The sequence below is a fragment of the Neovison vison genome, chromosome 5 (assembly GCF_020171115.1).
Source record: "Neovison vison isolate M4711 chromosome 5, ASM_NN_V1, whole genome shotgun sequence".
NCBI classification, from domain to species: Eukaryota; Metazoa; Chordata; class Mammalia; order Carnivora; family Mustelidae; genus Neogale; species Neogale vison.
In genome coordinates this window covers 161,707,639-161,734,542 of record NC_058095.1, presented here as the reverse complement: position 1 = coordinate 161,734,542, position 26,904 = coordinate 161,707,639, and the positions used below count along the sequence as shown (strand labels likewise).

Genomic DNA, 26,904 nt, shown 5'->3' with positions numbered 1-26,904 from the left:
GCGGCCGTCGACCTAAGCGAGCGATATAAAGTGAGCTGTGGCTGACAGCTCTCCTTCCCCCGGTCTCGACAGCACGGCCAGCCGGCGTCCGGAGGCGGAAGCGAGGGCAGTGGGACGCGTGCGGGGCCCGAGGCCAGCGGTTAGTCACAGCGTCGCCCGGAAGGATGGGCCGGTCTCGGAGCCGGAGCTCGTCCCGCTCCAAACACACGAAGAGCAGCAAACACAACAAGAAGCGGAGCCGCTCGCGGTCGCGGTCCCGGGACAAGGAGCGCGTGCGGAAGCGCTCCAAATCCCGGGAGAGCAAGCGAAACCGGCGGCGGGAGTCGCGGTCCCGCTCGCGCTCCACCAACACGGCCGTGTCCCGGCGCGAGCGGGACCGGGAGCGCGCCTCGTCCCCGCCCGACCGCATCGACATCTTCGGGCGCACGGTGAGCAAGCGCAGCAGCCTGGACGAGAAGCAGAAGCGGGAGGAGGAGGAGAAGAAAGCGGAGTTCGAGCGGCAGCGAAAAATGTGAGCGCCCGCGGGGGGAGGGGCGGGGAGGCCGCGGGGTGGGAGCCGGCGGGGCCGGCGGGGTGGAGGGGTCGCAGGGACCCGCCGGGAGGGCGCCCCGCGGCCGAGCGGGAAGCCGCGGGCAGCTCAGACCCACGAGGCGGCCGGGGAGGAACACGGTGGGGCTTGCGCGGGGAAGGCTCGGAGCGGGGAACGCGATTTTGGCGCGAGAGGAGCCGAGTGCCGGAAGTAGGGGTGGAGCTGGGAGTGAGGTGGGAGCGCGGCCCGGGCCGGGGAGGGCGGGGGTGCGCGCCCGAGACGGCGTGCGGAGCGCTGCGGGCCGGCCGGTGCGGCGCCGGCAGGAGTGCGCCCGCGCGAAGCAGGTCGCCGCCGGCCCGAGCCTTCTCGCACCGGAGCCTCAGTTTGGGACAGGGCTTCCGCGGGAACAAGACGCTAGGGGGTCCCGCAGGACACCCCCAGATGCCTTTTCTGTTAGTGCATTCCTTTTGTTAAAGATGGTCGCGGTTGCGTTTCTTTCTTTCTTTCTTTTTTTTTTTTTCCGAACCTGCTCGGTGTTTGTTATTTTGTGAGCTGTAAAAACAAAATGCACACACTCGAGACACAAGTACGATGAGTTTTGACACTTGAAGGCACCTGCTTAACCACCATCCCAATCAAAACTCACTCGCATCCTTACACTTCTTATTTATGTTGCTTTATAATCCTTTGTGGCAAACTTAAGTGCAATCCTGCTGTTCGTTTTCCTTTTTAGTATACTTATATTTAAAAGGCACTTGCGTATTTGCTTTTACTTTCACATTGCTCACATATAGAACTTAATTTAGGGAACATCAGCGTTACGGTAAGGTTCCCAGCTTGAAATATAGTTTGGGTAAAAGTATTTTTGAAAGAGTCATCTCTCAGGTATTTTTAGATCCAAGAGTAGGTGCAAATAATTCCAAACTGATCTTTTGGTTTTAAAATGCGGCGTTTTGTTTTGGTTTAAGACCATGGTCCTGTGATTCTCTGGGTATTCATTTCCCAAAGTTAGTTTGCAAACTTTCCCTCTTTAACCAACCGTCTTCTTCAGTTCTTGAATTCATGTGTAGAAAAGTGCACATGAAGCAGGCAAGTTAACTGAATTTAGGATCTTCCTGGGACAGATACATTACTGAATTGTCTAGGGATTTATATTTAAAAAAAAATTTTTTTTTTAAGATTTTATTTATTTGTTTGACAGGCAGGGATCCCAAGTAGACAGAGAGGCAGGCAGAGAGAGAGAGGGAAGCAGGCTCCCCGCTGAGCAGAGGGCCCTATGCTGGGCTCCATCCCAGGACTCTGGGATCATGACCTGAGCCTAAGGCAGAGGCTTTAACCCACTGAGCCACCCAGGCGCCCCTAGGGATTTTAAATTTTTATATGGTTGGGTTTGTATTATGTAAATTTTCCAGCAGACTGTTTCTTTTCATTTTCTTTCTCTCTCTTTTTTTTTTTTTTTTAAGATTTTATTTATTTGTCAGAAAGACAGAGAGAAAGCACACAGGCAGGCAGAGAGGCAGGCTCCCGGCAGAGCAAGGAGCCTGATTCGCGACTCAATCCCAGGACCCCGGGATCATGACCTGAGCTGAAGGCAGCGGTTTAACCCACTGAGCCACCCAGGCGTCCCCAGCAGAGTGTTTCTGAGAAGCAAAGTTAAGAGGCATAGGACTGGAACACTAACAATACTACAGAGGAAGCAGTACCAGGAGAGTTATTTTGCTGCATACCTTTTTCTCTTTATGTAGAACTGTTGATATATGTATCTGTATATGAAAACCAAATACAAGTAATTGTTTCACAACCTTGATTGTATAGAATCCAGGTTTTTTGGTCTGGAACAAGATCCTTCACTGTAAAAATGCAGCTCTCAAATGTCAGCAGATGAGCATCTGAAAGATTACTGAAGACATCTCTGAGAGAATTTTTCCATTTGAAAACAGATGTCCAAAGAGAAATGATTTGCCATTCACTAGAAAGCTAAGACTTGTGGGAAAAATGAAAGAAACCTGGTATGCAAAGAATAATTAGAAGTGTTTAGCAAGCTACACATGAATAGTAGAGACAAAATACAGGGATTACATGAGAAAATTGGGCAGTTGTATAGTTCCAAGTTGACAGAAGGAATGAACTGCCATTAGCATTTATGAAGGGAGGAGGGGGCAGAGCTAGCAGACATCTATACTCCGAATTCCTCTGCGCCATGCAGTAGGTACTCCTTAATTTGGTGTAATGTCTTGGAAATAACAGAGGGAACAATGGAAAGACCTAGGTTTTGGAGCCATGAAAATGGGCATAAGTAGTTGTAGGTCTACAAGTCTCTGTAGATTAGCTCATTATCCAGCTAATAATTTATTGAGTATTTAATAAGTGCCAGATACTATCCTAGGTGTTGTTAATACAAAGATAATTGATCCCTGCCCAACAAGCTTTAAAGATTTAGAAGTAGCTACATTATAACACAGTGTGGTAAATTCAGTGATCATCATGTGATCATAAAAAGAAAGCTGATGGATAGGTAGGCACCTTCTAAGCATTGTGGGTGGTAGAAAAAGAGAAAATAAGAGAGACTGTCAGGCGAGGCACAGGAAGGTTCCTGTGGGCCCAAGAGGAGTCCCCTCCATTCATGGCAGAGTAAAGGAAGGGAGAGAGGGGAATGGCCCTAAAGAGAGGTTAAACAGTGAACGTTGAGTGGAACAAGGTGTGTAAGTACTACAATCATGGAGTGACTGGGGAGGTACATAGTGGCTGGGAATTATGAGAAGTGTCTTGTGTGCCTAATATTAAGGAGCTTGGATTTCATCCTAGAAACCTGAAAAGTTTTCAGGAGGTGAACAGTGTGGGCTTTCTTTTCTCCCCCAAAAACCTGCACGGAATGCTGTAGGATTGATAACTAGTTGCAGTAAAGCCACATAGGTGTAGTGAGGTGGTGGATATTGGAATGGAAAAGAGGGACAGATTTAAGAAACACTTAGTGCAAATAAAACGATTGGAACATAAGGGAAATAAAACATGAATGTTGGCTCTCATGTTTATATTGTGGCTGTTGCACCTCAGCTACCAAATGTTTAAGTAACTGTGTGGCAGACGGTTAAAATGTCAGAAACCCCGTGGATGGAAGACAAGGAAAAATCAAGGGGAGCTTCCATTTGTCACTTGCACTGTGGGCTCTTCCATCTGGATATGGTGAGGTTATCTCAGGTTGATACGGGAGACTGAGGCCTGGGAGAAATGTGGGGGAGGAGATGAAATGACTCAGGAAGAGCATGGAGGCGAAAGAGCAGCTGGTTCCTAAGGACTAAAAGAACCTTAGGGAATGTTTGTTGGAGGAAGACAAGTGCTTCCTGGAAGCAGAGAAGGGATGTCAGGAGAATGCAGTGTCCGTGTGCTTGAAGCGATGCAGTGTAAGATGAGAGACCGCGAGACAGCAAAATTAGATTACTCTGTTGGGCTTAACCAATTAGAAAGTTTGGTAATACTGGAAACCAAATTGCTTTGCTCTTTATAGTCGTGAGACCTTGAATAAATCATCTGTGAACTTGATTTCTTTTTCCTGAAACGGAGATACAGGTCTTGCTTATTATGAAGATCAGAAAAATACTGCATTTGCAGTATTGAGGCGTACTTGGCGTGCAGTGGGTCAGTAAATAATGTTGGGTCATATAGTTTATGTACATGGAACCAAATCGAGCCTGGTAAATTTAGGAAGTTATGAGTTACATTAATACTGTGAAAGGTAGACCTTAAGCATTAAAACTTTTTTTCCTCATTTTTGAATAGCTAATTCACATGTTTCAAAATTGAGTTCAAAAGTTCTACCTCTCTTCTGTGTACCAGCCATTTCTTATGTATTCTTTTGAGATGCTTTATGAATGTTGTATTAACTGTGCATGTTGAAAAACACGGGTGGCTGTAAATGACTTGGAGCAAATCAGTAAATGTTAATGGTATAATAATTTACTGTAGCCTGTGATAATCTATGTTTGATTATGCTTAATGTTCAACTGCATGACAGATTAAGAGCCTTCTAAATTAAAGTAACTAAACTGAACTGGGATCTGTAGGAGTGATTCTCAGAATACTTGAAGAGCTCATCTTGAGAGCAAAGAGCAGCTTTTATGTGCAAATTCAGTATGTGGAACTGGGCCTTTCGGGGAAGTTAGGGCTCTAAGACAAAGTATTAGGGCATAAGATCTAGTTGATGTTGATAAAAAATTTTTATGAATTTTTTAAACAACCAATTTGGTAGTTACATCTTCCCGTATGCTTTTGCCTTTCACTTTTGTCCTGGAGAAACAGTGTAGGGTAGTGTGGTGCTTGAGATGGTGAGCTTTAGAGTCCGCCTAGGTTGGGAGTCATCTCAGCAAAATGCTGTGAGCTGGAGCCCAGCTAAGAAATTGTTCTTTGCCTGAGGAACCATCAGAGATGTAATCGATGACATGGTGTATAAAGCTGTTGGCACAGTATTTGGTCCCATGTCAATACCGAATTACTGCTGTTTGCTGATGTTATGAAGCACTTCCTAGAAGTAAGCTCCTAGGGTTGAGTCTGTGTATGTATATTATTTCTATATATTATTTCTTTGTATATTATTTTTAAAATAATAATACGGCCAGTTGCTGTATATAAAGTCATACTCCGTACTGTATTGCCTGGCCCTTGCTGTTTTAATAGTTGACATTTTAAATTGGTTGTGACTGGTGTGTTTAAATTTCTGAAAGCATGGAGAAAATGGGTGCCTAATGTTTTATATACTAGTTCCATTGAAAATGGAACCTTCATTAGTGGTACACATTCTTAGTCGGGGAATATATTCAGCAGAGGAGCCTGAGCAAAAGCTTAGGGACCTTGACCATCAAGAGAGTGACAGTTCCTGTGGGGAAGGTTCGCAGGAGCCAGTGGGCAGTGACACTAAATGATACTCTGTGAAGTAGTTACGAACAAGTGTTTTTTTTTCCAAGAAAGCTTCAGGATCTCTTACGAGAGTGAGTCTCAGAGCTACTTTATCATTGATTATGATAATACATTTTTCATCAGTAATGACAGGCTCATTTTTAATTCAGTTGTACATTTTTTTGTTTGTTTGTTTTTGTTTTTTTTACTTAAGGGAGGGGAGAGGGGAATTGAAGCAATACTTTTCAGGGCAGAAACTGAAAAATTTCTGTAAAAAATTTTTTTCTGATTACTGAAATAGTAATTTTAACTATACTGAGAATAACAGCAACAACAGAAAACCCCAAAACTGCAGGGGAGCAGTTTTGCTGTGGCGCCCTGACCTTGCCTGTCTCCACGTGGAAAGGCTTATTGACGGTCATGATGGTTTGTCCTGTGGTTCCTCTAGGAACAAAGGGAGATAAGCAGCCTGGTGAGAAACTCCACTAGGCCATTTCTCATCCTCCCAGTTTCATTGGAGGTTGGGACTTTCCCCTTCCCTCCCCTCAGGCTGTAAAACTACTGCGCTGTCCTTAGATTGACTCCTTAGCAGCAGAGCTCCCCACTGCTCCCCACTTTTGCGGTCATCTGGCCCCTCGGGTTTGGTGTCCGTGAGTGGGACCAGAGAGAGCTCACACCATGCTGATCTGACTTTTGCAGTAAGTAATGAACTGAATTAATTTATTTAGTCTTGTTTCTCCTTGCTGACCAGCTCTGGAAATGCGGCCCCGTTAGCGGTTGTGCTACTGCTGTTACCTAGGGACTGCTTGAAAAACCCTGAATATGTATCAGGTGTCTTCCATCTCTACCAAATTCCTAAGTTGTTTGGCAGTTTTTCTAATGATAATCTAACCTAAAGCCTTCTCCCGTTTTTCGCTCTCCTTTTACCTTATATTGAAAGTTTTAGTTGAAACTGTTTGACATTGTCCTTAAGAGTTGAATTGTACCATTTTTGATATTTTAAAATAAAATTTCTTCTTAGGCTTCTTTATATTTACTAATACCATAAGAACCAACTAGCAAAGAAAGTATGTTTGTGGGAGACCTATATACATCTAAAACTTTGTATTATGTGAACTTATATATGCAAAAGTAGTGAGAATATTATAACCCCAATGTACCCATCATTCCTGTTCAGCAATTATCAGGTTTACTTATTTCAGCTCATATTTCTCTCTTTGGATGAAGTAAAGAAGCAGAATCTTTATATGTGAAATGTAGTGTAATTTCTTCTGAAATCACTGCCTAATTTCCTTTAGATATTTCTAGCGATTCATTTTAGTGTTGGGAGTAGCTAGCTTTCTCTTTGATTGAGCTGCTATAAATAAAGGCTCCTTGAAACTACCTTAAACTGTATTTTTTTGGAAGTTCAAAAGGAAAAGGAGCATAGTTACGTATTAGGCTTTCATATCTTTTTTAGATAAAAATCACCAGTAATTTAGTGTTGGGAGGAAATATTTAAGAAACAAGCACCAGAGTCTTCAGAATGGGTATTGCATATATCTACAACCTAAAATTGTATTCTTTCAAGTAGCTGCTATCTCCTTGACAGAAAAACAGATTATAAATGCAGGAACTGAAATGAATCAGAATGTTAGAGATACACTGGTATTAATAGGGTATCACTGAGAATAAGTTAACAGAAGTTGAGAATGAAAGCACTTGAGTCAAATTGGCATCAACCCCCCAAAATAGAGTTTAGTTGAAGTGGATTTGGGTGTTTAAAGGTCACTTAGATGCTATAAAGTCTTTACTAAACACGTAAATTGAATGACTGGCTCATACATATTTATGAGCCATCAAAAGATACAAAGGTTACAGTTGTATTTAATTTTGTGGGTTGTGAGAAAGTTGAAAGCATTACTAATAACAAATTGTCTTCTTGGGATTAGATATACCTCCAGAGCCTCTGAATTTATTAATTTAACACAAATTATTGTCTCATCTAGTGCAGTTTAATAGAAAATACAATGTGAGCTACATCTGTAATTTAAGAATTTCCAGTAGCCACATTAAAAAGAAACCAGTGAAATTAATTTTAATATAATCTCAGTTTTTAAGATGTTGTTATTTTAACATGTAACCAAATACAAATAGCTATTAGATTTCTTATACATTTTCTTCATAGTGATCTTCAGTTCAGACTAAGCACATGTGACCAAGGAGCTATCATACTGGGTATCAGTGGTATAAAATGTGCATGGTTTACACTGTCGTGCCTTGGTAAATGTCAGTATTTTCAGTGCAGAATTTCGTTTTGAGTAATTAAGTTGTTTTCATAATCTCTAAATGTGATTAAAATAATTAAAACAGTATCATGCTTCATTGAACTTTTTATTAGAAGTGACAATATGTTTTCATCCACTTTCCCATCTCTTGAAGAGCTTTTAATTGAAAAATCAATTAACCAAAGAAAGAAAAGGTACAGTAAAAGGTGTTAGGTTCAGGACCTGAATTAAGTTGGCCTGTATTTTCAGTAAAAGTTACACTACATTGCCTTAGCAGTCCGAATCTTTTTTAGTCTGTATTTATTTTGATTTTTCTAGTGGAAGTGGGGGAGAGGGGTGAACTTTGTCTGAATAGCTTGTACATAATACTTTCTTTTGATTTCTGTAGCTTAACCCTTAGACCAAGTGCATTGGCAAATGAGCAAGTCTGTACACTTAACAACAGCTTGTGTTTTCATTATGAAGTTGATACCAAAAAAGTAGATTTCTTGTTTCAGATTAACTGTAAGTTTCTAAATGAAAACTAATGAACTAAGCTCCTTTTATATACATACCAGTCATTTTGTACTTAGAAAGTGATAGAAAACAGAAATACTTCATACTTCTTTGAATTTCTGTATCCCTTAATTTTGGTATCTCCTATTTCCTTGAATGTTGCATGAAAGTGAATTATAAAATTTTAAAATTAGGCTGTGTGTTTGACAGATTTCTATCTTGTTTTGTTTTGTTAGGTTTACTTCTATTATCTGAGTCATTGTTTTTTCCTTTGTTTGCCAGTCGGCAGCAGGAAATAGAAGAAAAACTCATCGAGGAAGAAACAGCACGAAGAGTGGAAGAATTAGTGGCAAAAAGGGTAGAGGAAGAATTGGAGAAAAGGAAGGATGAAATCGAGCGGGAAGTTCTCCGAAGGGTGGAGGAAGCCAAGCGCATCATGGAAAAGCAGTTGCTCGAAGAACTCGAGCGACAGAGACAAGCTGAGCTTGCAGCCCAAAAAGCCAGAGAGGTAACGCTCGGTCGTTTGGAAAGTAGAGACAGTCCATGGCAAAACTTTCAGTGTTGGGTGTGCCTCCTGCTCAGTTCAGAAAGAGATGGAATGCAGACTAATTCCTTTCTCACCTAAACTTAACATTGCTGCGAAAGTTAATTTTTTAGCCTTATTCAGAAGTGCTGACTGATATTTAAAAGTTATTCTCATAAAACCTATTCAAGGATACTCTTTGATTTAATGGAACTGGCTTACATATTTGAGAAGTGTTTGAAACTTTTGCCATGGCTGCAGGACTTACGTTCTTTTTTGGGAGGGCGGAGGGAGACAGGGAGTGGTGAAGGGAAAAGGGTACAAGCCGCCTGCGGGTGTGTACTCTTCTTCTCCGTGTGTCCTTCTTACTGCCTCGACTGGGAGAGGCCGTTTGCCTTCAGTCAGATTACAGAGAGCAGGGCCTGACATTGAGTGACAGCACCTGCCTTTGATACATAGGTCTTCTTGCTCTTCTTTTGGTCCTTTTATCCCTCACCCCTACCCTCAATCCTGCTTCGACACAATGGACTAATTCTAGCACTCTGATCATAAGGCCCTCCATTTTCCTAATGTGTTTCAAAGAATCTTTTTAGGAAAAATGTCCAGAGTATTCATCCACTTTTTTAGTATCTACTAACAACTCCTTTTTTTCTCTAGAGAGTTATGAAGGAACAGGTTGTCCTTGTCTGGAGTCAAGCTAAACACATGATTTGTTTTATCAGCAGCTGGAGCAGAAGTTGAAAATGTCTTTCTGTGAGACAGTAATTTGCTACTGAAGCTTTATGGCTTATTTGCACTGATTACTCCAGGTTCCTAAAACTTGTTGAAAGTCACTGAAACACTTAAGGCAAATTACTTCACGGCCCTGAGTGTCCCTTGACGTAGTTTGCATAATGAATATGAATTCCATTGGTGTATGCCATAGAAAATCCTGTAGTTCTATTTTCTTGAACTTAAATGTTTGACTCAAAATATGTGTCTCATATCGTTGTTAATCTTGGCCTTATTGTGGACGAGTTGGCATCGTATTAAATCTCTCTTATTTTCCAGTAAGCTTAGCTTTTCAAATGCATTTTCCCTTGTGCTGTCTTTAAGTAGATACATGTGTCTGTATTTGTTAGCTATCACAGACTGTGCGATTGAATGTATGAAATTTTATTCATATCAGTGCTTTTGATAATGAAGATAATTTTGGAGTAATGGTGCTATCTTGTAGCGAGTTATTAATCATAGGAAGATTTTTTTCTCTTCGTTTGCTTTTTGTTTCATATTAACAATTTTTTTTTTACACGGACACAACCCTCTGACAGTCTTTCCAAATATTAAAATCATTTGAATATGTATGCTGTGATCTGAACACTGCCCAAACCATCAAGCAATCTTCATATAGTTTGCATTATAAAATCTCATTAAATTCTCCAATAAAAAATAAATTACAGAATTTTATTTCCGGACCATGCACCCCCTGGATTCCTGAATCTCAGTTCAGACTGTAGATGACAAGATAAGCTGCCTTTATAAATTGTCAACATCTGAATGTTAAGTCCATTTTCCCCATGGAAGAGCCCTTAGTTCCATGAAGTATGGATTACCATTTGTATTTTTCACTAACAGTAAATGTATTTTTCTTATTAATTGTTTGCCTTAGGAATGATGAATTACATTTTTTGTTCCTTCTTACCATAAACATCTGCATTCCTCAGCTCAGCCTTCCTTGTATGTTGTTTCTTTATAAATGGTTGAGCTGCTGATGCAGGTATTGCCAAGCTAACAGTACAAATCATTTTAAAGAGGAAGCTGGCGCGTATGGCAGCCGAGGAGCACACTCTGCAGGACACTGGACAAGACAGTAAATATTCAACTTTTAATGCTGATTAAAGGAGTATAGGTAAAGAATACGTAGGTATACATAATTGGTGAGACAAATATTCACTTTATTTATATTTTATATATTATTTTTTTAATTTGGTAAATACTATCCAGTTTTGTAGTTGTCCTTGTTGATTTGTGTGATATTAAAGTATTAGTAATAATTGCCAGGAAACTGTCATTAGGGAGGGTTTAGTCGGTTGCTGTTTGGACTGGGAGGGATGATTTAAATTTCGTGCTAGCAACAAATTTTAGTGGCTGCACAGTTTATCATTTGTCAGACAGAAGGTAGCTGTATAGCTACCCTCTAAGTCAGATCAAAAAAGTTCAGAGAAAGATTAGTAAATATTTATCAGTAAAAATAAACATTTTGTTTTTCTAACATCTTAACATGTCCTCCCCTTTAGGAGGAAGAACGTGCAAAACGTGAGGAGCTAGAGCGAATACTGGAAGAGAATAATCGAAAAATTGCCGAAGCACAAGCCAAACTGGTATGTAGGAGGCATACGTGAAAAGTATTTTATATTTGCTCTATTTTTTCAGATTTTATGGGATGATTTGTGCTCTGTGGCTGACCTATTTCTCGGAGTTTTCAGGGCCCTTTTCAGGGATTTGAGGCAAGAGCCGGAATGGTTGACTAGATTTCAGTACGTGTCTTCCAGAGGAATCTTACTGGGGCTATCCAGAAGTTCTATCTGTATATGGAGAAAATTCTAAGATTGCAGTGTTTAAGACCGGTTTTCTGGGAGATTTGGACTAACCCCATTCCAAAGTTTTTCTTTTACATTTACGCCTAAACAATAACAACAAAGGTTTTGGAAGTATTTAAACTAAAATGCAGCATTTCACTTCACATTAGTTACCCTGTTTACTAGGTAAAGTAGGTAGCATATGTTTGGTAGTAAGTGTATCAGACTAATAAGCTCTTTTCCTATTCCAAGTTAAAATCTAGCAAGGAATATGGAGACTGAAGTAATTATAACCTGGGAATATAAAAGGTGATTCAGAGCAATGTAAACATTTTAATAAAGAAGCCAATGTAAGAATATTGAGGTAGTTTTTTAAAAAATAGAAAAAGAGCTAATCTGTCTTTTTCCTCTCAGTTCTGTTTTTTAGTGCTTTCTGAGTTTTTGGTTTGTTTCTTTGTTTTTAGCACAGACTAGCATTTGAAGTGGAGTGAAAAAGTAGAACAAAAATTTTGATGTCATAGGTTTTTCCATTTAAGAGTATATACTTTGAAGCAGTCTCTGTATGATAAAGTAAGCTAGAATTAAAGGACTGTGGATATAAGGAAGCCAAAAAACAAAAAGAGAATGGGCTTTGGAGGGAAAAACTTTCTTTTTCCCTTGAAGGTAGCATATAGGAATTCTCTTTCACAGTAAGAAGTAAGAATATAAGTCAGAGATGGAAGGAATTTCTTAGAGGGACTAGGGGATGAGTGCTGTCGAGTGCCCAGGACTAGAGACATGGCCCAGGAGGGGGTCTTGCTTCTAGACATCTTCAGAAGTTTTGTCGAGTTAGAAATGTGTTGAGACTAATACAGTTGTAAGAAGACACTTGCTGCCAAGTCATACTGTTGACTTGGGGGGTGGGGAGCAAGTTGTAAGCACCAGGTGAATGATTTAGAAAAAAGAAATTCTAGTGACTGTTCACAAAGGCACTGAAAAAGATCTGAGTTGGGCTAAGTAATTAATTGACAATCCCAAGGAGAGTAGGGGTAAAGGACAAGGACCATAAGTAATGTGTCCTATAGTTGATACGGTAACTTTTTACATAAACTTAAAACTATGGAGCAATTAATTCTTTTTACATAAACTTAAAACTATGGAGCAATTAATTCTTTTTACTTAAACTTAAAACTATGGAGCAATTAATTAATTCTAAAAAAGCAATTAATCTTTTAAAAGATAGCATACCCCAGAGAAAAGCCAGTACTGGAAATACCCGAAGCAACTTAGCATGATGACACTACGGATTCTTCGCTAATACTGCTGTCCTGGCTGTTACAAAGGCTGGCATGAAAATACCTTAAAACCTCTTAAGGTAGAAAAAGCCCTGTGAATGATGATGCACTGTGAATGGATGAGCAGTAATTAGAAGACATATCACTACATGATCATCAGTTAGTCTGTGATAATACCCTTTTTAGTAATGCTGTATGAGAAGAAAAACTCAGTGTAGGTAGGAAGGAAGGAAGATGGAAAGAAGGAACCTTAATTTGAGTTTGGAAGGTTGAACTTTGAAAGGTAAATACAGAGTGGTTTTTAAGGCACGGATATTTCCAGAAAGGAGGAACAGTATAGTTGGTATTTAACATGGTGAATCACTGGGGCGCCTGGGTGGCTCAGTGGGTTAAGCCGCTGCCTTCGGCTCAGGCCATGATCTCAGGGTCCTGGGATCGAGTCCCACATCGGGCTCTCTGCTCAGCAGGGAGCCTGCTTCCCTCCTTTCTCTCTGCCTGCCTCTCTGCCTGCTTGTGATCTCTCTCTGTCAAATAAATAAATAAAATCTTAAAAAAAAAAAAAACAAAAAATCATGGTGAATCAGAATTGCCAAGCAGGTGGAACAGAATTCCCCTTAGAGTGTGATAAAAAGTTCGTTAGCCTGGTGAGTTCAGTTTTTGGGTCTCCTGGAATGCCGGTGACCTACAGAGCAGAGCTCCTCAACTTGTTAGGTCCTGCCGAGATCCCTTCTGACCTGGGCTGTCTGGGGCCTAGCGGAACTTGGCTGGGCTCTTGATATTCCTTTTGGCAGCTTTCTTTGTTTACCGACATGGATCTTAAAATTAAAAATATGACTTCTGTATGTCATTACTGGGAAAAGATTAGCAAGCTTACTCTAGAGCAGTGCTTCTTCGCAAGTGGTAGTAATCGGCCAATTTTTGTTCTTGTCTTTTAATCCTAATTTGTCTCAGACCTCTACTTTGCAAAATATAATTAAGATGAGTTACTAGAAAAATGAGGTCAAGTGGCTATAAAAGCTTCTAAAACACTTCTGGTTTCTACATACCTTGTTATAGATCCATTACAATTTGCAGGCTGTTGCTGATTCATGAGCTGTACTTAGACTAGTGGTGTTCTAGAACATGAGCTTGATGGAATAGGTTATATAGTGACATTATTTTGACTGCATGTTATCCGTAGACGTTAGTGAAAAGATACCTTGGAGAAACGAAGTTTGAATTTGAGAATATTTGGGAAGGATTTGGACAGAACTCCTTTATTTCCTATATATAATAAAGTTGAAGTTTAAGAAATTATTGTCCACGTTGGAGAAAATTAATTTTTACTTGGTTCTGTTGGCAGTGAGTCATAGGCTTGCAGGGAAAGTGGAGCATCCTTTGTGTTGGAGAAGACAAGGAAATGTTGCTGCATAAAGATGCCAGGCACATATGGAGATTTCTTTAGTTTTTGTTCATTCCTTATCCTCTCGATTTCGAGCAAGTTTGTTTTTATCTTTTTACCTATTTATTAGGAAAGATTACATGGTCTGTGTTGAATGTGCCCTTAGAAGAGTAGGTATTTAAGAAAGGAAGGAGAGTATGCTAGTGTTGAAGGTAGCATGGGACTTGTCCTGGTTGTGTCGGTAGTGGTCATTTATCTTGTTGCACCAGCAGTTCTGTTTGCTTTGTGGCATCATAAATACGCTAGAAGTGTGGACCGCTTCATTGTATGAGGAGAAGAAAGTGATGCATTCTTACTTCTAGAGGGCAAGGGAGGAGGAGGCAGTAGCCAAGCTTAACTATTCACATAATCTGTACTGAGAAGTTATTATGTCTAAAAAGCAATTTGGAAATAAAAATGGACAAGAACTTAAGTTCTCTTGAAGGATTTAATGTATTAATGGTGGAGACAGGGACAATCCCAAGAAAAGTTAAAAGTAATACGAAAGTATTTGGTAGTGGGATGTGTGGTAATTGGCGTAATTGCCTCAGGGTGGCCTGGGAACCTCCTGGAAAAAACACCCATGAGCCCAACCTCAGTGGCCAGTGAGGCATTGAATTTACAGTGGGTGCAGGAGTGTGAGGAAATGAAGCCTGGCAGACGCCTTTTGAGGATTTTGTAGAATTAAAGGCAAGAGTGTGTGGGCTCTCCGAGGATGGTGGGCTAGGCACAGTGACAGCTATGGTGGTAAACCAGATTTCTATGTAGTAAGAAGTTTGTGGGATAAGTAATGGTAGACGCTGTCTGAAAGTAGATTAAAGACAGGTTCGGGTTGGAAATCTCCTGGGGGAGATTTCTTAAACAACATAACCATGAAAGAATAATGCAACAATTTCTTACAAGTCAATAAAGAAGACTGACTCCCCAATAGAAAAAGTGAAAGATATACATGAGAATTTATACAAGAATGAAGAGTGCTATAATCAATTCTTGAAAATACATCCCAGTATCCCAGCTTCTGTAGGAAAACTAAGAAGTGACTCCCCCCGCCACACACACACCCTTTTCTTTTTCTGTAGAAGTAAATACCAATAGAAAATATTTTTTTTTTCTTCATTAGCACCAAGTTTTGGCAAGAATAAGGTATAAAGAGACCTTTTCTATGGTGATGGAGGGAGTGTGTAATGGCCCATAGCCATTTTAGAAAATAGCACCGAATCAGTAAATATCAGCAACCTTAAATCTGTTTCTGAGAATTTATCTTGTGAAAACTGCATCAGATACAAATAAGGTAATACAGAAAAAAATTCTCACCATGTTATTTAGAATAGTGAAAATTTTGCAGGTTTTTAGATGAAGTATAACCTGTGCTTACAGTTGGCTTTTCAGTAGTCTAAAAGTATTTGGTAATACAGGGCAAAAGGCTAAAAACAAAATTATATATACATGAGCTTGCTAATTTGAAAAGTATACTTGCACAGTTTAGTAGATGGAAAAATATGCCAAAATGCTTAGTAGTCTCTATTGCGAGACTTATATGTAACTGTATACTTTTCTCCAGTTCCTATATTTTATACAACTAACATACATCACTTTCATGATCACATAAAAATAATTACGAAAGTAAATATAAACCACTCTTTGATGGACTTGTAAGTAGGTCCTTGTGACAAATGTTCACATTGATTGCAGTAATGACGGTAATGAGGACTGCGTTAGCTTAGCCACATGGGCTTTCTTGTATGTGAAATTCTCTTCTTTTCTTTTCTTTCTTTTTTTTTTTTTAAATTTTATTTACTTGAGAAAGAGTGTGGGCGGGGAGGAGATAGAGAAGCAGGATCCTTGTGAGCAGGGAGCCCGGTGTAGAACTGCATCCCGGGACCTGAGATCATGACCTGAGCCGAAGGCTGTCGTTTAACCTACTGAGCCACCCAGGTGCCCCGCGTATGTAAAATTTTCATGAGATGCTCCAGACCGAGGGTAGTTTTAGTGCACATTCCAAATTGTTTGTCAGGATGCTTGATTTTATTGGTTCAGTAGGAGGCAAAAGAATATTACTCAACAGACCACGTTTTATTCATAACATCAAACAAGAATTAATTCACACGTGGTTTGGCTTGACTGGATTTGGCCTTTTGGCAGATTGGTTTCTAGTTCTGGCTTAGTATTGGCAGTACACAACTATCTTCAAATATTTGAAAGGCCCTTGTTAATACAAGGGAGAATTTAAACTTTTTAAAGAAATGTTAAAAATGATACCTAAAAATTTTTTTGCTCTTCTTTTCCGTACAGATTTTTTGTGATGTGTCTGGGAAAAGCCCAGGTATTACTTTGAAATGTGTAAGAATGTTACTTACCCAGAAAGGGAAATAGACTAAGAAAAGTGATAGGATTTGCTTGGAATTAAATGTCATTTCAGGAGGCTACATCAGTAGAAAAATGACCCTCAGATTATTCACTGGTGAAGGAAGATGGTAGTAAAATGAACCTGGTTAATTTGCATGTGAATACTTGAACTATAATAAGAGTCTGACAATTTCTAATACAGTTATAAAAATTATTACGTTATGATGATATAAAATTAATTTTAACTGGGAACTTTTGATTTTTTTTTTTTTTTAAGATTTATTTATTTGAGGGAGAGAGAGTGAGTATGAGTGCACAGGCTGGAGGGACAGAGGGAGAGAGAATCCCCAGCAGACTCCATGCTGAGCACAAGAGCCTAATGGGGGCTCGATTTGGTGACCCTGAGAGCATGACTTGAGCTGAAACCAAGAGTTGGACACTTAACTGACTGAGCCATCCACATGCCCTCGAAGTTTTAAAATATATGCAAATCATAAGTCTACAGTGTATTTTTGCTCCTTGATAATGAAAATAGTTTTCTCCTTACCCACTTGTCAAATAGGGGATTTACCATGTTCATCATTCCTTTGAGAAAGGAAAAAAAATAGGACCATCTGTAGAAGTTGATTATATGTGAAAAGTGTTCCACAAACTTAAGGTAGATCTCACTCTGCAATTTAGAAATTTCTCTGGAAAATAACCCCCCCACCAATAAAAAACCCATGTGTTATTATGTCCTGATCTCTGAAATCTGTGAATGTTACCTAATGTGGCCCAAAAAAAGGGTCTTTGCAGTTATGATCAAGTTAAAGATCTTGAGTTAATCCCACATTATCCACCGTGCTCTTAATGCCATCATATGTATCGTTACAAGAAGAAGGCAGAAGGAGATTTTTTTACCACACTGTGCATACAAAGGAGAAGGCTAAAGACAGAGCAGAGAGAGATTTAAAGATTCTGGCCTTGAGGATTGGAGTGATGCGGTCAGAAGACAAGGAATCCAGGCAGCAACCAGGAGCTGGAAGAAGCAAGCAATAGGCTTTCCCCTCAAGCCTCCTGAGGGAGCATAGCCCTGTTGACACTTCAGTTTTTGGACCAGTGATCCAGATTTTGAATTTCTAGCCTCCAGAATAATTTTATATTATTTTGAGCTACATAGTTTGTGGAAATTCGTTGCCTAAAAATCTGGAAGTGGTTTTGAAGTTGGACAGAGGTTGGAAGAGTTCTGAGGCATATGATAGAAAATACCTAGACTGCTTTAAAAAATACTGTAGGTAGAAATACGGACTTCAAAGGTGCTTCTGGTAAGGGCTTAGACAACAAATGAAGATGTTACTGGATGCTAGAAGGGAAAGGAGGTCCTCATTGTCTACTGGTAGAAAACCCAGGTGAACTGTGCTCTATAGCTGTGTGGAAGGTGGAGCTTGTAAGGGTTGAAATTGGATATTTAATTGAAGGTATTTCTAAGTAAATATATATATATACTTACATATATACTCTAAGTAAAGTGTTGCGTACAGCCTGCATTCCTCTGATAGTTGATAGTAAAATTCAAGGAGATAAATAGATAAATATAAATAGATAAATAAACTGATAAACTAAAAAGGAATGAGCACTTGATGTTTGGAGGAAATTTCAACCTATCTAGATTACAAAAGATGCTAAAGTTGGTTATTACTGTTAGAAAAACTCTGGAAAGAAGACCAAGGTTATGACTGGACAACCATTTGCAAGGGCTGAAGAGATTATGCATGTGACTCATAGGTTCCCTCAGCCACTTTAGCAAATGCCACGAGTAAATGAGATTATCCAGGAAAGATCGTTGAGGAACCTCTTGTCTAATGGCCTGCCAGATGTGGGAGACCCACAGTGTTTTCAAGGTTGCTGTATCGGCAGAAACCCTGCCAACTTGGACGGAAAAGGACAGGAGGACACAATGATGAAAAGACTGTTAAGATTCCCAGTAGACTTCCACACAGGAATAGTGACGTGAGCACAGAACAGAGAGAGATGTGAAGATGCTGGTCTTGAAGATTGGAGCAATACATGTGGCAAGCCACGAAGTCCTGGCAGCCATCAGTTCAAAGAGGCAAGGAGCACATTCCCTCTGAGAACCTGCAGGAGGAAGGTGGCTCTGTCAACACCCTGATATTGTTCCAGTAATAATGATTAGGGACTTATTTGCCTCTGGAATAAATTTCTGTTCTCTTAAGGTATTCAGTTTGTGCAGCTTTGTTACAGCGGCTACAGGAAACTAATACAATCGGAAAGAGAACGGACCTTCTTTACTACAGTGAGCATATAAAAGTTAAAAGCACAGTATTTAGGACAGTTAATATTGATGTATTTAAACATTGTAAGAAACAGGCAAATATGGCATGGCATCAAATGTAAATGTCAATCAGATATTTTAATTTGGGCGCCGGGGTGGCTCAGTGGGTTAAGCCTCTGCCTCAGGTCATGATCTCAGGGTCCTGGGATCGAGCCCCACATCGGGCTCTCTGCTCAGCAGGGAGCCTGCTTCCCCCTTTCTCTCTGCCTGCCTCTCTGCCTACTTGTGATCTCTGTCAAATAAATAAATAAAATCTTTTTAAAAAAAAGATAAATATTTTAATGTGAGGGTGGTGGCTCAGTCAGTTAAGCTTCTGCCTCTAACTCAGATTAGGATTCTGGGTTCATGGAACCGAACCCTGTGTCAGGCTTCCTGCTCAGTGGGGAGTCTGCTTCTCCCTCTACCCCTGCTGCTCCCCCTGCTTGTGTGCCTGTGCTCGTTCTCTTTCTTTCTCTCGTCAAATAAAATCTTTTAAAAAATATTTTAATTTGAAATGAAATGGGGGAGTTGTGGAAGGATGTGTAGTCAGTGAGAGGCATGTTTCTAGTTGATAATATGAAAAGCTCATTTAAGGTTACCTTAATGTATTTTCGGCAACAATTTTTTTAAAACTTTTGGATGTTAGTGTATTGGCGTCGTATAGGGTGGCTTGAAACATTGTCAACCAGAAACCCACTGAAAAACCCATCCGAAGATGGGGCTTGGATTGGTAATGTGGCTGTAGGAACAACTAAAGAGAGAATGAACTTGGTGAGTGATACAGTGAGAGGAGGAGGAAGGAGGAAGTGGAGGAAAAAGGAAGGGGAGAAAATCTGGTATAGGAACCAGAGAAGATGTCATCTTGCTGACAGCCAAGTGTCAGCAAGCACTTTAGAAACTTCCACAAAAGGGAAAGAACGACCAAGACAAACGGAAGAACTGAGTTGAAAGAGAATTGGGGGTATAAAAGATTAAAAGAGCCACATCTGGATGAGATCATTTTTTGTGAAATTTTAGGACATAAATGATAAAATCCCGAAGGTTTGAGATTGCTCTTTTGGCAATTTTCCAGAGCTGTCTCCAGACCTCTGGAGGACAGGGATTCTTGTACCGAGGATCCCGTGTCAATCTCAGTTGTCCATTCCTTGTCCTTTCGTTCTTGAAGCCGTTGTCTCCACTTCAGGTAATACTGAATCTCAGGAGATGTCACACTGGGTTGAAGTTCCAAAAATATATTTAAGATCGTAAATATATTTAATAACTGGGCAATTAAATGGAGAAGGAAAGGGGCTAGGAAGAGTGGCTGGTGATAGGCATTCTTTTTAGATGGTAGCTACTATCTTATGATGACAGTATATACTGTAAGAGTTAACTGTCAGAATAACCAAGTTGCCATGGGTTGGGATTGCTTTTTTTAATCCTTTTGTGTGTTACTTTTTTAACCTTGTATATTAGTAAGTTTAGAACATTCTACTGATCTGTAGTTTGCTAAGGATCAGAATTAATTATATCAAATTTCTTTTTAACATTTTTTCATTGCTTACCTGAAGTGGGATATACATTACTCTTGTTATAGAGGGGAGGATGAATCAGAGAATTATAAACGGCGGAGTGGAATAGGTATGTGTCTGGGAAGGTTAAAATGTAGAAACCCACTGCTATTTCTGTGTAGCGGCAGGATTTCCTAATTGTAATACTTTTCATTCTTTCCTATCGTTTTTGTAATTCCTTCTGATACCAAATACTTCTCTCTTTGTATTTTTAAAACTTGATAAAATTTCATATGTATTTTGAATAGAGGGTAGATTTTCCACATGCTTATTTACTGAGAGAAACTGCTGCTAAGGATCACCTTGATGCACAGTATTCTAGAACATGTGAGAAGGAAAAGGCTTAGGAAAGAGTAATTTTTTTAAAGATTTAATTTATTTTTTTGAGAGAGACAGATGGTGAGAGAGAGAGAGCACAAGTGGGGAGGAAAGGGAGAAGCAGGCTCCTCTCTGAGCGGGGACCCTAATGCAGGCTTAATGCCAGGACCCTGGAATCATGACCCCGGAGTCAGGCAAACAGACACTTAACCAACTGAGACACCCAGGTGCCCCAGAAATGAGTAATTTTAATAAAGGCACTGGGCCCTCTGGGTAAAGGGGGAGTGGGGCAGAAGGTACTGGGAGAGTAAATCGGTCCTTCTGCTAGAATGGTCTGTTTTGCTCTCAGGTATTTCATCTCACCAGGCACTCTTCGGAATGGAGGTGCAAGGTTGAAGGCCCCCTTTGTGAGGGTTCTGGACTCATGGTGTAGGAAGGCCTACCCTAATTTCGTGGCTCTGGTATGGTGGATGTTCGCTTTTTCTTGAGCCTCCGTAATGTCCATCATGGAATCCATGTAACAGAGCTTAGTATTGTCCGTCTGTATGAGGACCCATACACATTACCCCCACCCCTGGAATAGTGCTTGCTTTGGCATACGTTTGAAACAACAGAAGGCTAGAGGAAGAGGAGTGCATGTTTCGCAAGTGGGGTCATCAGGAAGGAAATGGCATGTCAGATTACAGAGGGAGGCTCAGGTTTAGAAGAATACTTAGCAGAGAAGGTGTAGGTTCAGACCTCACAGGTGGATTTTCATCATTTGAGAAAGCACTATATTAAAATGGGCTTTGGGTTTTGCTTAGCTAGTCTGTCTTTGCTGTGGTGTAATTGAATAGCATTTATGCTTCGTTTAAAGCTGTAATGGAACAAAATATTTATACATAAAGACAGGATATATTCACCTGCTCTCTTCATTTTTAAAAATCATTTCATTATCAGGTACTTACAAAAGGCACTATATGCTTAACACTAAGGGAGAACCAGAGAAATTCTGGCAGCCCTTACACACACACACACACACACACACACACTCTTTTATCTCCTGTATTTGTAGACGTCAGTGAAATTGAAACTTGCTTTTTCTTTACCCAACCTAAAGTTAATTTCAGTGTAGAATTAGTATTTCCTATCTATGAAGGAAATGATTTTGCTTTAAAAATCTTGCTTGTTTTTAATTTAGGTAATGGGATCGCATCATTCAAATTAATTTTTCAGAAAAATAAGCGGTTATATCTTTTTCCCCATCCACCTACTTTTCATTACCATGTCTAAAGGGTATATTCAATTGTTTTTTGTCCTTTTTTTAGAGTTTAAAATGCATATTTTAGCAGATATAAATACATGTATTTTTATTCTCCCCTTTTTGCAGAGAAATAGTATACTATATATAGACTGTTTGGGACTTTGTTTTTCTTAACAGTGTAACTTGGGGATTTTTCCATTTCAGTATGTAGTGATTCCTATTTTTTGTTGTGTTTGTTTTAACTACACGGTATTCTATTGTATAGATTTTTCCATAGTTTAGAAGTCCCATGTTGGGGAATATTTGGGTGTTTCCAGTCTTTTGCAAGCTACATTGCTTTAAAAAAAAGTTGTTCAATTTTGCATGTATGCAAGTGTTATTTATAGGCTCTGTTCCAGGAAATTCATTTGCTGGGTAAAAGCATTATGAAGATAGAGCTTTGGTAAGTGGTGCCGAAGTACTCTTCATGAGATAGCAGTGTGTATCTCTGGAATTTGTCAGTGTGGTAGTAATTTTAGATTTCTCTTAAGGGTTAGGTGTGATGTTCAGATCCTTCTCAAGGTTCTAACCTGCTTTTCTAAGGGCTGAGTTGGAAGAGTAGGGAAGAGTGAGTCTCAGTGTTCATAGTCATAAGGGTTTCTCAGGCACACGGACACACAGTTAAGATTCTTTACCTTGATTTAATTGCACTTGCCAAACTCTTACCCAAATGTCTGATGATTTGTTACAAGTGGATAAAGGAATTGGCATATGAATTCCTAAAGATGATCAAAGGCAGTTAATTCTTTTCTCTTGTAATTATCAGTGGAAGTCTGAGTGCCAGAGTGGTGGTTTGAAGTGGGTGTACAGGTAAGGCTTCGGTAGGTGGGAGGAACGGCACGAGCAGAGGAGAGGGGGAGGCAAGATAGAAACCAAGCATAATTTGAGAAAGAACAGTGTATAGTGTATATACAGTGAGAGCCAGATTATAGAAAGTCTTAAATAGTTTGCTTGTTTGGGAAGTTAGTCCATATACTGCACATGGTGGAAGTCGCTGGAAGCTTGAGGGCATGTAGGAACAAAATGATGTTCCAAAACGGTGAGACTTGGTAGCATATTCTGTAGGGTGGATGAGGAGACTGGGAACACAGAAATCGCGTGAAGTCTCTGAAGGAGGTGGGGCCCCGCGCTGGTGCGGTGGCGGTGCAGATGGAGCTCCAGGTGAGAGCATGAAGGCGGTAATAACCGACGGGGTGGCTGTTTGCTCGTGTCAGGGAGGAGGAGGAGACAGAAGACAGCTACAGAATATGGGTGGCGGTAGGGAAGGTCATAGAAAGGGCTAATTTATTCTGTGGTTAGGTTTTGGGTTAGGGAATTTGGGTTAGGGCATTTGAATCTTGGACATGTTGAACTTTGAAGGTTCCCAGAGGTCTCCCTGGTGTGTGTCCAGTAGCTACACCTATTAGCCAGCTGTAGCTTAGGGACAGGATCTGAGAGATGGAAGATCTATTTCATCTGTCTGTTGGGTTTTCCATCTTGCCAGCTGACCACATTCCCAGTTTTTTAAAAACTTGGATCTTTATCTTTGACCTTTACTTGGTTACAGTGGATTTGCCTTACTGTCTGTCTACCTTTTTGTCTACATCCCCACCATCTTAAAGTAAAACAGACCTCTTTGTGTTACGTTGGTATATAAAAGTCAAGTTTTTGGTTTGTTTTTTTTTGGCAAACATTTTATGTTGCATACCAGAGTCCGTTACCTTTCCTGTCCTCTGCCATAAAGCCTGTAATGCAGTCACATTGAATGTTACCGTTTCTGAACAAAAAGCCTATCAGTGGAGATAAACACGAGTGAACGGGTGGAGAGCCTTATGTTTTGAGTCACCAATGTTTCGTGTTAATGTGGGAGGGGAGAAAATCTTTGAAAGACCTAAGTTCAAATGAACAGAAGAATGAATAAAAAGAGGTCATTAAGCATTGTCGTTCTGACCATTTAGAAAATCATTTGAGTAGAATAGTGGAGATGGAAGCAATGACTTTAAAATCTGACTTTGGGAATAGGAAAGCATTCAGAGGATGCAGTGGATGTTTTTAAAGTGAAGGTCAGATAGTGATTTTCCTGAGGTTTAAAACCCCAAATTAGAGCAGGTTTTCTCAACCTTAGGCCTATTAACATTTTGGGTTAGATAATTCCTTGTTGGTGGCGGTGGCGGCGGTGGGGGGGGCTGACTTGTGCATTGTCAGATATTTAATAGCATGCCTGTCCTCTGCCCGCTAGATGCCAGGAGCCACCCCGCCACCTCCTCACACATACCCCGCACACCGTTTGTGACCGAGAATCACCAGCACATGTTGCCTAATGTTCCTTGAGATGGGAGGGGTGAGAAATAAGGCTGTGGGTGTGGGGTTTGGTGGGGGCAGCAGGGAGAGACTTGATGAGGAGGGAGAAGGAGAATTGCCTGTATTTTTTTTTTTTTTTTTTTGGTGAAGACGGGACATGTGTGTACAACACAGCACAGGAAGAGAGTTGGTTGTGGAAGCCCTGCAGAAGTTCATGGTGCCGGTGTCCGCTTGAAAGGGAAAAGCATTTCGTAGTCACCTACGTGAAAAGGGTCTTGAAGTTTTTTCTCTCCAGAGAAAGGGGTCTTTAGTATTTCTTGGTTGTATATTGATAATGTAATGTAGCCCCAGTAGAGATTTTTCTCTTAAAACTCTTTTATGTCTTTCTAATGATAAATCTGTAGTAATTGATAGATGACCTGCTCTTTGGGTAAATCGATGCCTTTATTCATGATTGAAAATCTCTTCATCTGATGCACTGAAAGTGTCAGTAGGACAAAATCTATGCTGATCTTAAAACATGATTTTGAAATTGCCATTTTCAAAATAGGTAAGTGCTTTTTTTCCCGATTTTTCATAACAAAATCGGAAAATGTAGGCAGAATTAATAAGGAGTTCTTTTCTAATTCCTCGTTGTTTTTTCCTTGATCACTTTTTGTGTGACCTTAGGAGGGTTTTATTCAATATACTGTTGTTTGTAAGCGGTCACATGGTCTCCCAGTATTACTATTAGAAGACAAATTCACAGAAGGTTCTAATGTTTACTTTTTACTTTCAGGCTGAAGAGCAGTTGAGAATTGTTGAAGAACAAAGAAAGATTCATGAGGAAAGGATGAAACTAGAACAAGAACGACAACGTCAACAAAAAGAAGAACAAAAAATTATCCTGGGCAAGGGGAAGTCCAGGCCCAAACTGTCCTTCTCACTAAAAACCCAGGATTAAATCGCAAACTGAACTTTTTACAAAGAAAAATGGAAAAACTTTGTATGGTAGCTTCATGTTGAAGTGGTTTTTTTGTTTTGTTTTTGTTTTTTTTTTTGTTTTTTGTTTTTTTTGTTTTTTGTTTTTTTTTAAATTCGGAAAATCTGGAAAAGTTAGCTTGTTCTAATAGGGGCTATGCTCTGCATTCCTTTTTATCCCCCCCCTTAAACTTCCATTAAGTCAGATCCTTATCAGATCATTGTTGTCTTCTAGAAAGTGATCTATTTTTCATCTGTTTGGATTCTGTATTAGTGGTCTGAAGAAGAGCAGATCACTTTGTAAACTGGATGGTCTGATAAGGTTTTTACTGACCCATTGACTTCAGAGTTATACTCTGTCTATTACATCATAATGCTGGTTTTGCTGACTTTTTGTTTTTTTATATATTTATAAAAAAAGAAAAAGTTGGGAATTACATTGGACGCTCCCAGGGTGTTACTGGACCTCTGTGGTGTATTGTTAAACCAGTGTCCTTGTGATACTGTTGCTCTTGATGTTCCTGATACAGGTAAGGAAACAGTTGGTCAGCTCTGGTACAAAATATATATACAGTTCAGTATTGTCTCTGTTCAGTTTGTTTTTATTTCATTGACAAAATCAAACCAGCATTCCCCATTGTGTAAATAAATGATTTTGCTGAATAAAGTAAAGTCTTAAATTCATATGTTGAAGCAATTTTTTTTAAAGTTCTGTTAAGTCTTAAAGAGGGTGGTTTACTTTTTGATGGTCAACAGTTTAGAAATCCTAGAACTATGCTCTATTTCCTCATTTATACTTTTAACGTAGGATTTATATGTACATTAAATATACTCCTGGACTAGTATTTAATGGCTATTTTTACAAATACCTAATTTATGCTGCTATGGCAATTAAGACTTCAGTATTACCTGTAAGAAAGACGAAGCACCCAGAAGATTTAAATTCTCAATCCTGTGCCTCTGTTTTAGGATATAAGTATTACTACCACAAATTATTACTTAATAAAAGACTAGAAAAATGCTTCTAAAAATTTATAGAATCTTAGATTATTTTCCAAGTGGGCCATCAGAAAGAACTTAGCTTTGTACTCTCACGAAAGGCTAAGGTAGTCAAATCCTCTTCATTGTAGGGTGCCTGCACGTTTATTTTCAGGACAAACACATTTAAACTTCTTACCAGTTTTTGTTTTGTTTCTGCATGTGATACCTTATGGATGACTCTTATACACTAGACTCTGCCTCATTTATCTTTACGTATGTTTGTTTTAAGTCTACTGGTATTAAAACATTTATTGAAGAGAGAGATATACCTGAGATGCATAAACATGTCATCAAAGTAGAGAGAATGTTCTCCAGTATTTTTAAGACCATTTGATCACTCTTTCCAAGTGAAACAAAAGCTAATGAGATGACTAACGGTAGATTATTTTGTGTGTGCATGCTAAGAAAAATGCTGTTGCTTTAGTTTGAGCTCTTCAGTGAGTCTAATTGTGGTAAGGAACAATACTATCAGCTTAAATATCTTTAAAGGTAGAATTTTAAGTAGGCATGAACTGTAGTGAGAACTGCCTTATAAACACAATAACCTATTACTCTAAAACAATCACTTGATTTACCTAAAGAATATAGGTTGCTAATGAATCTTTTTTTTAACCTTTAAATAGAGGTTAGCTCTATTTCCTGATTTTTTTTTTTTTTCCTAATGTACCTTATTTTTTTTTTTTTTGGTGCAGATCCATTGTTCTTAGGCTGTGTATTCAAGTTTTGGGAAATGTTTATTTAAAAAATGTTTTGCTCTACAAGTGTTATAAACATTGTATCTAAGAGAGTAGCCTGGACTTAATATCTGAAATCAGCTTATGCGTGCCTTTTAATTTTTAAAGAATCTCTTAACTGCCACA

General features: G+C 39.5%; 1 protein-coding gene across 1 annotated transcript; it reads left to right on the top strand.

Moving 5' to 3' along the window:
• Positions 1-25,687, top strand: ARGLU1 (arginine and glutamate rich 1). The gene is made up of 4 exons (XM_044250082.1): positions 1-511; positions 8,464-8,689; positions 10,981-11,064; positions 24,822-25,687. The coding sequence occupies exons 1-4, from the start codon at positions 165-167 to the stop codon at positions 24,984-24,986; spliced, it is 822 nt and encodes a 273-aa protein (XP_044106017.1). The 5' UTR covers positions 1-164; the 3' UTR covers positions 24,987-25,687.
• The last annotated feature ends 1,217 nt before the right edge of the window (positions 25,688-26,904 follow it).

Bases quoted from the DNA above. Each gene is read 5' to 3' on its own strand.
- ARGLU1 (XM_044250082.1), top strand. From the start codon at position 165: ATGGGCCGGTCTCGGAGCCGGAGCTCGTCCCGCTCCAAACACACGAAG. The intron at 8,690-10,980 runs GTAACGCTCGGT...CCTCCCCTTTAG, and splicing joins CAGCCCAAAAAGCCAGAGAG to GAGGAAGAACGTGCAAAACG. The intron at 11,065-24,821 runs GTATGTAGGAGG...TTTTACTTTCAG, and splicing joins CCGAAGCACAAGCCAAACTG to GCTGAAGAGCAGTTGAGAAT.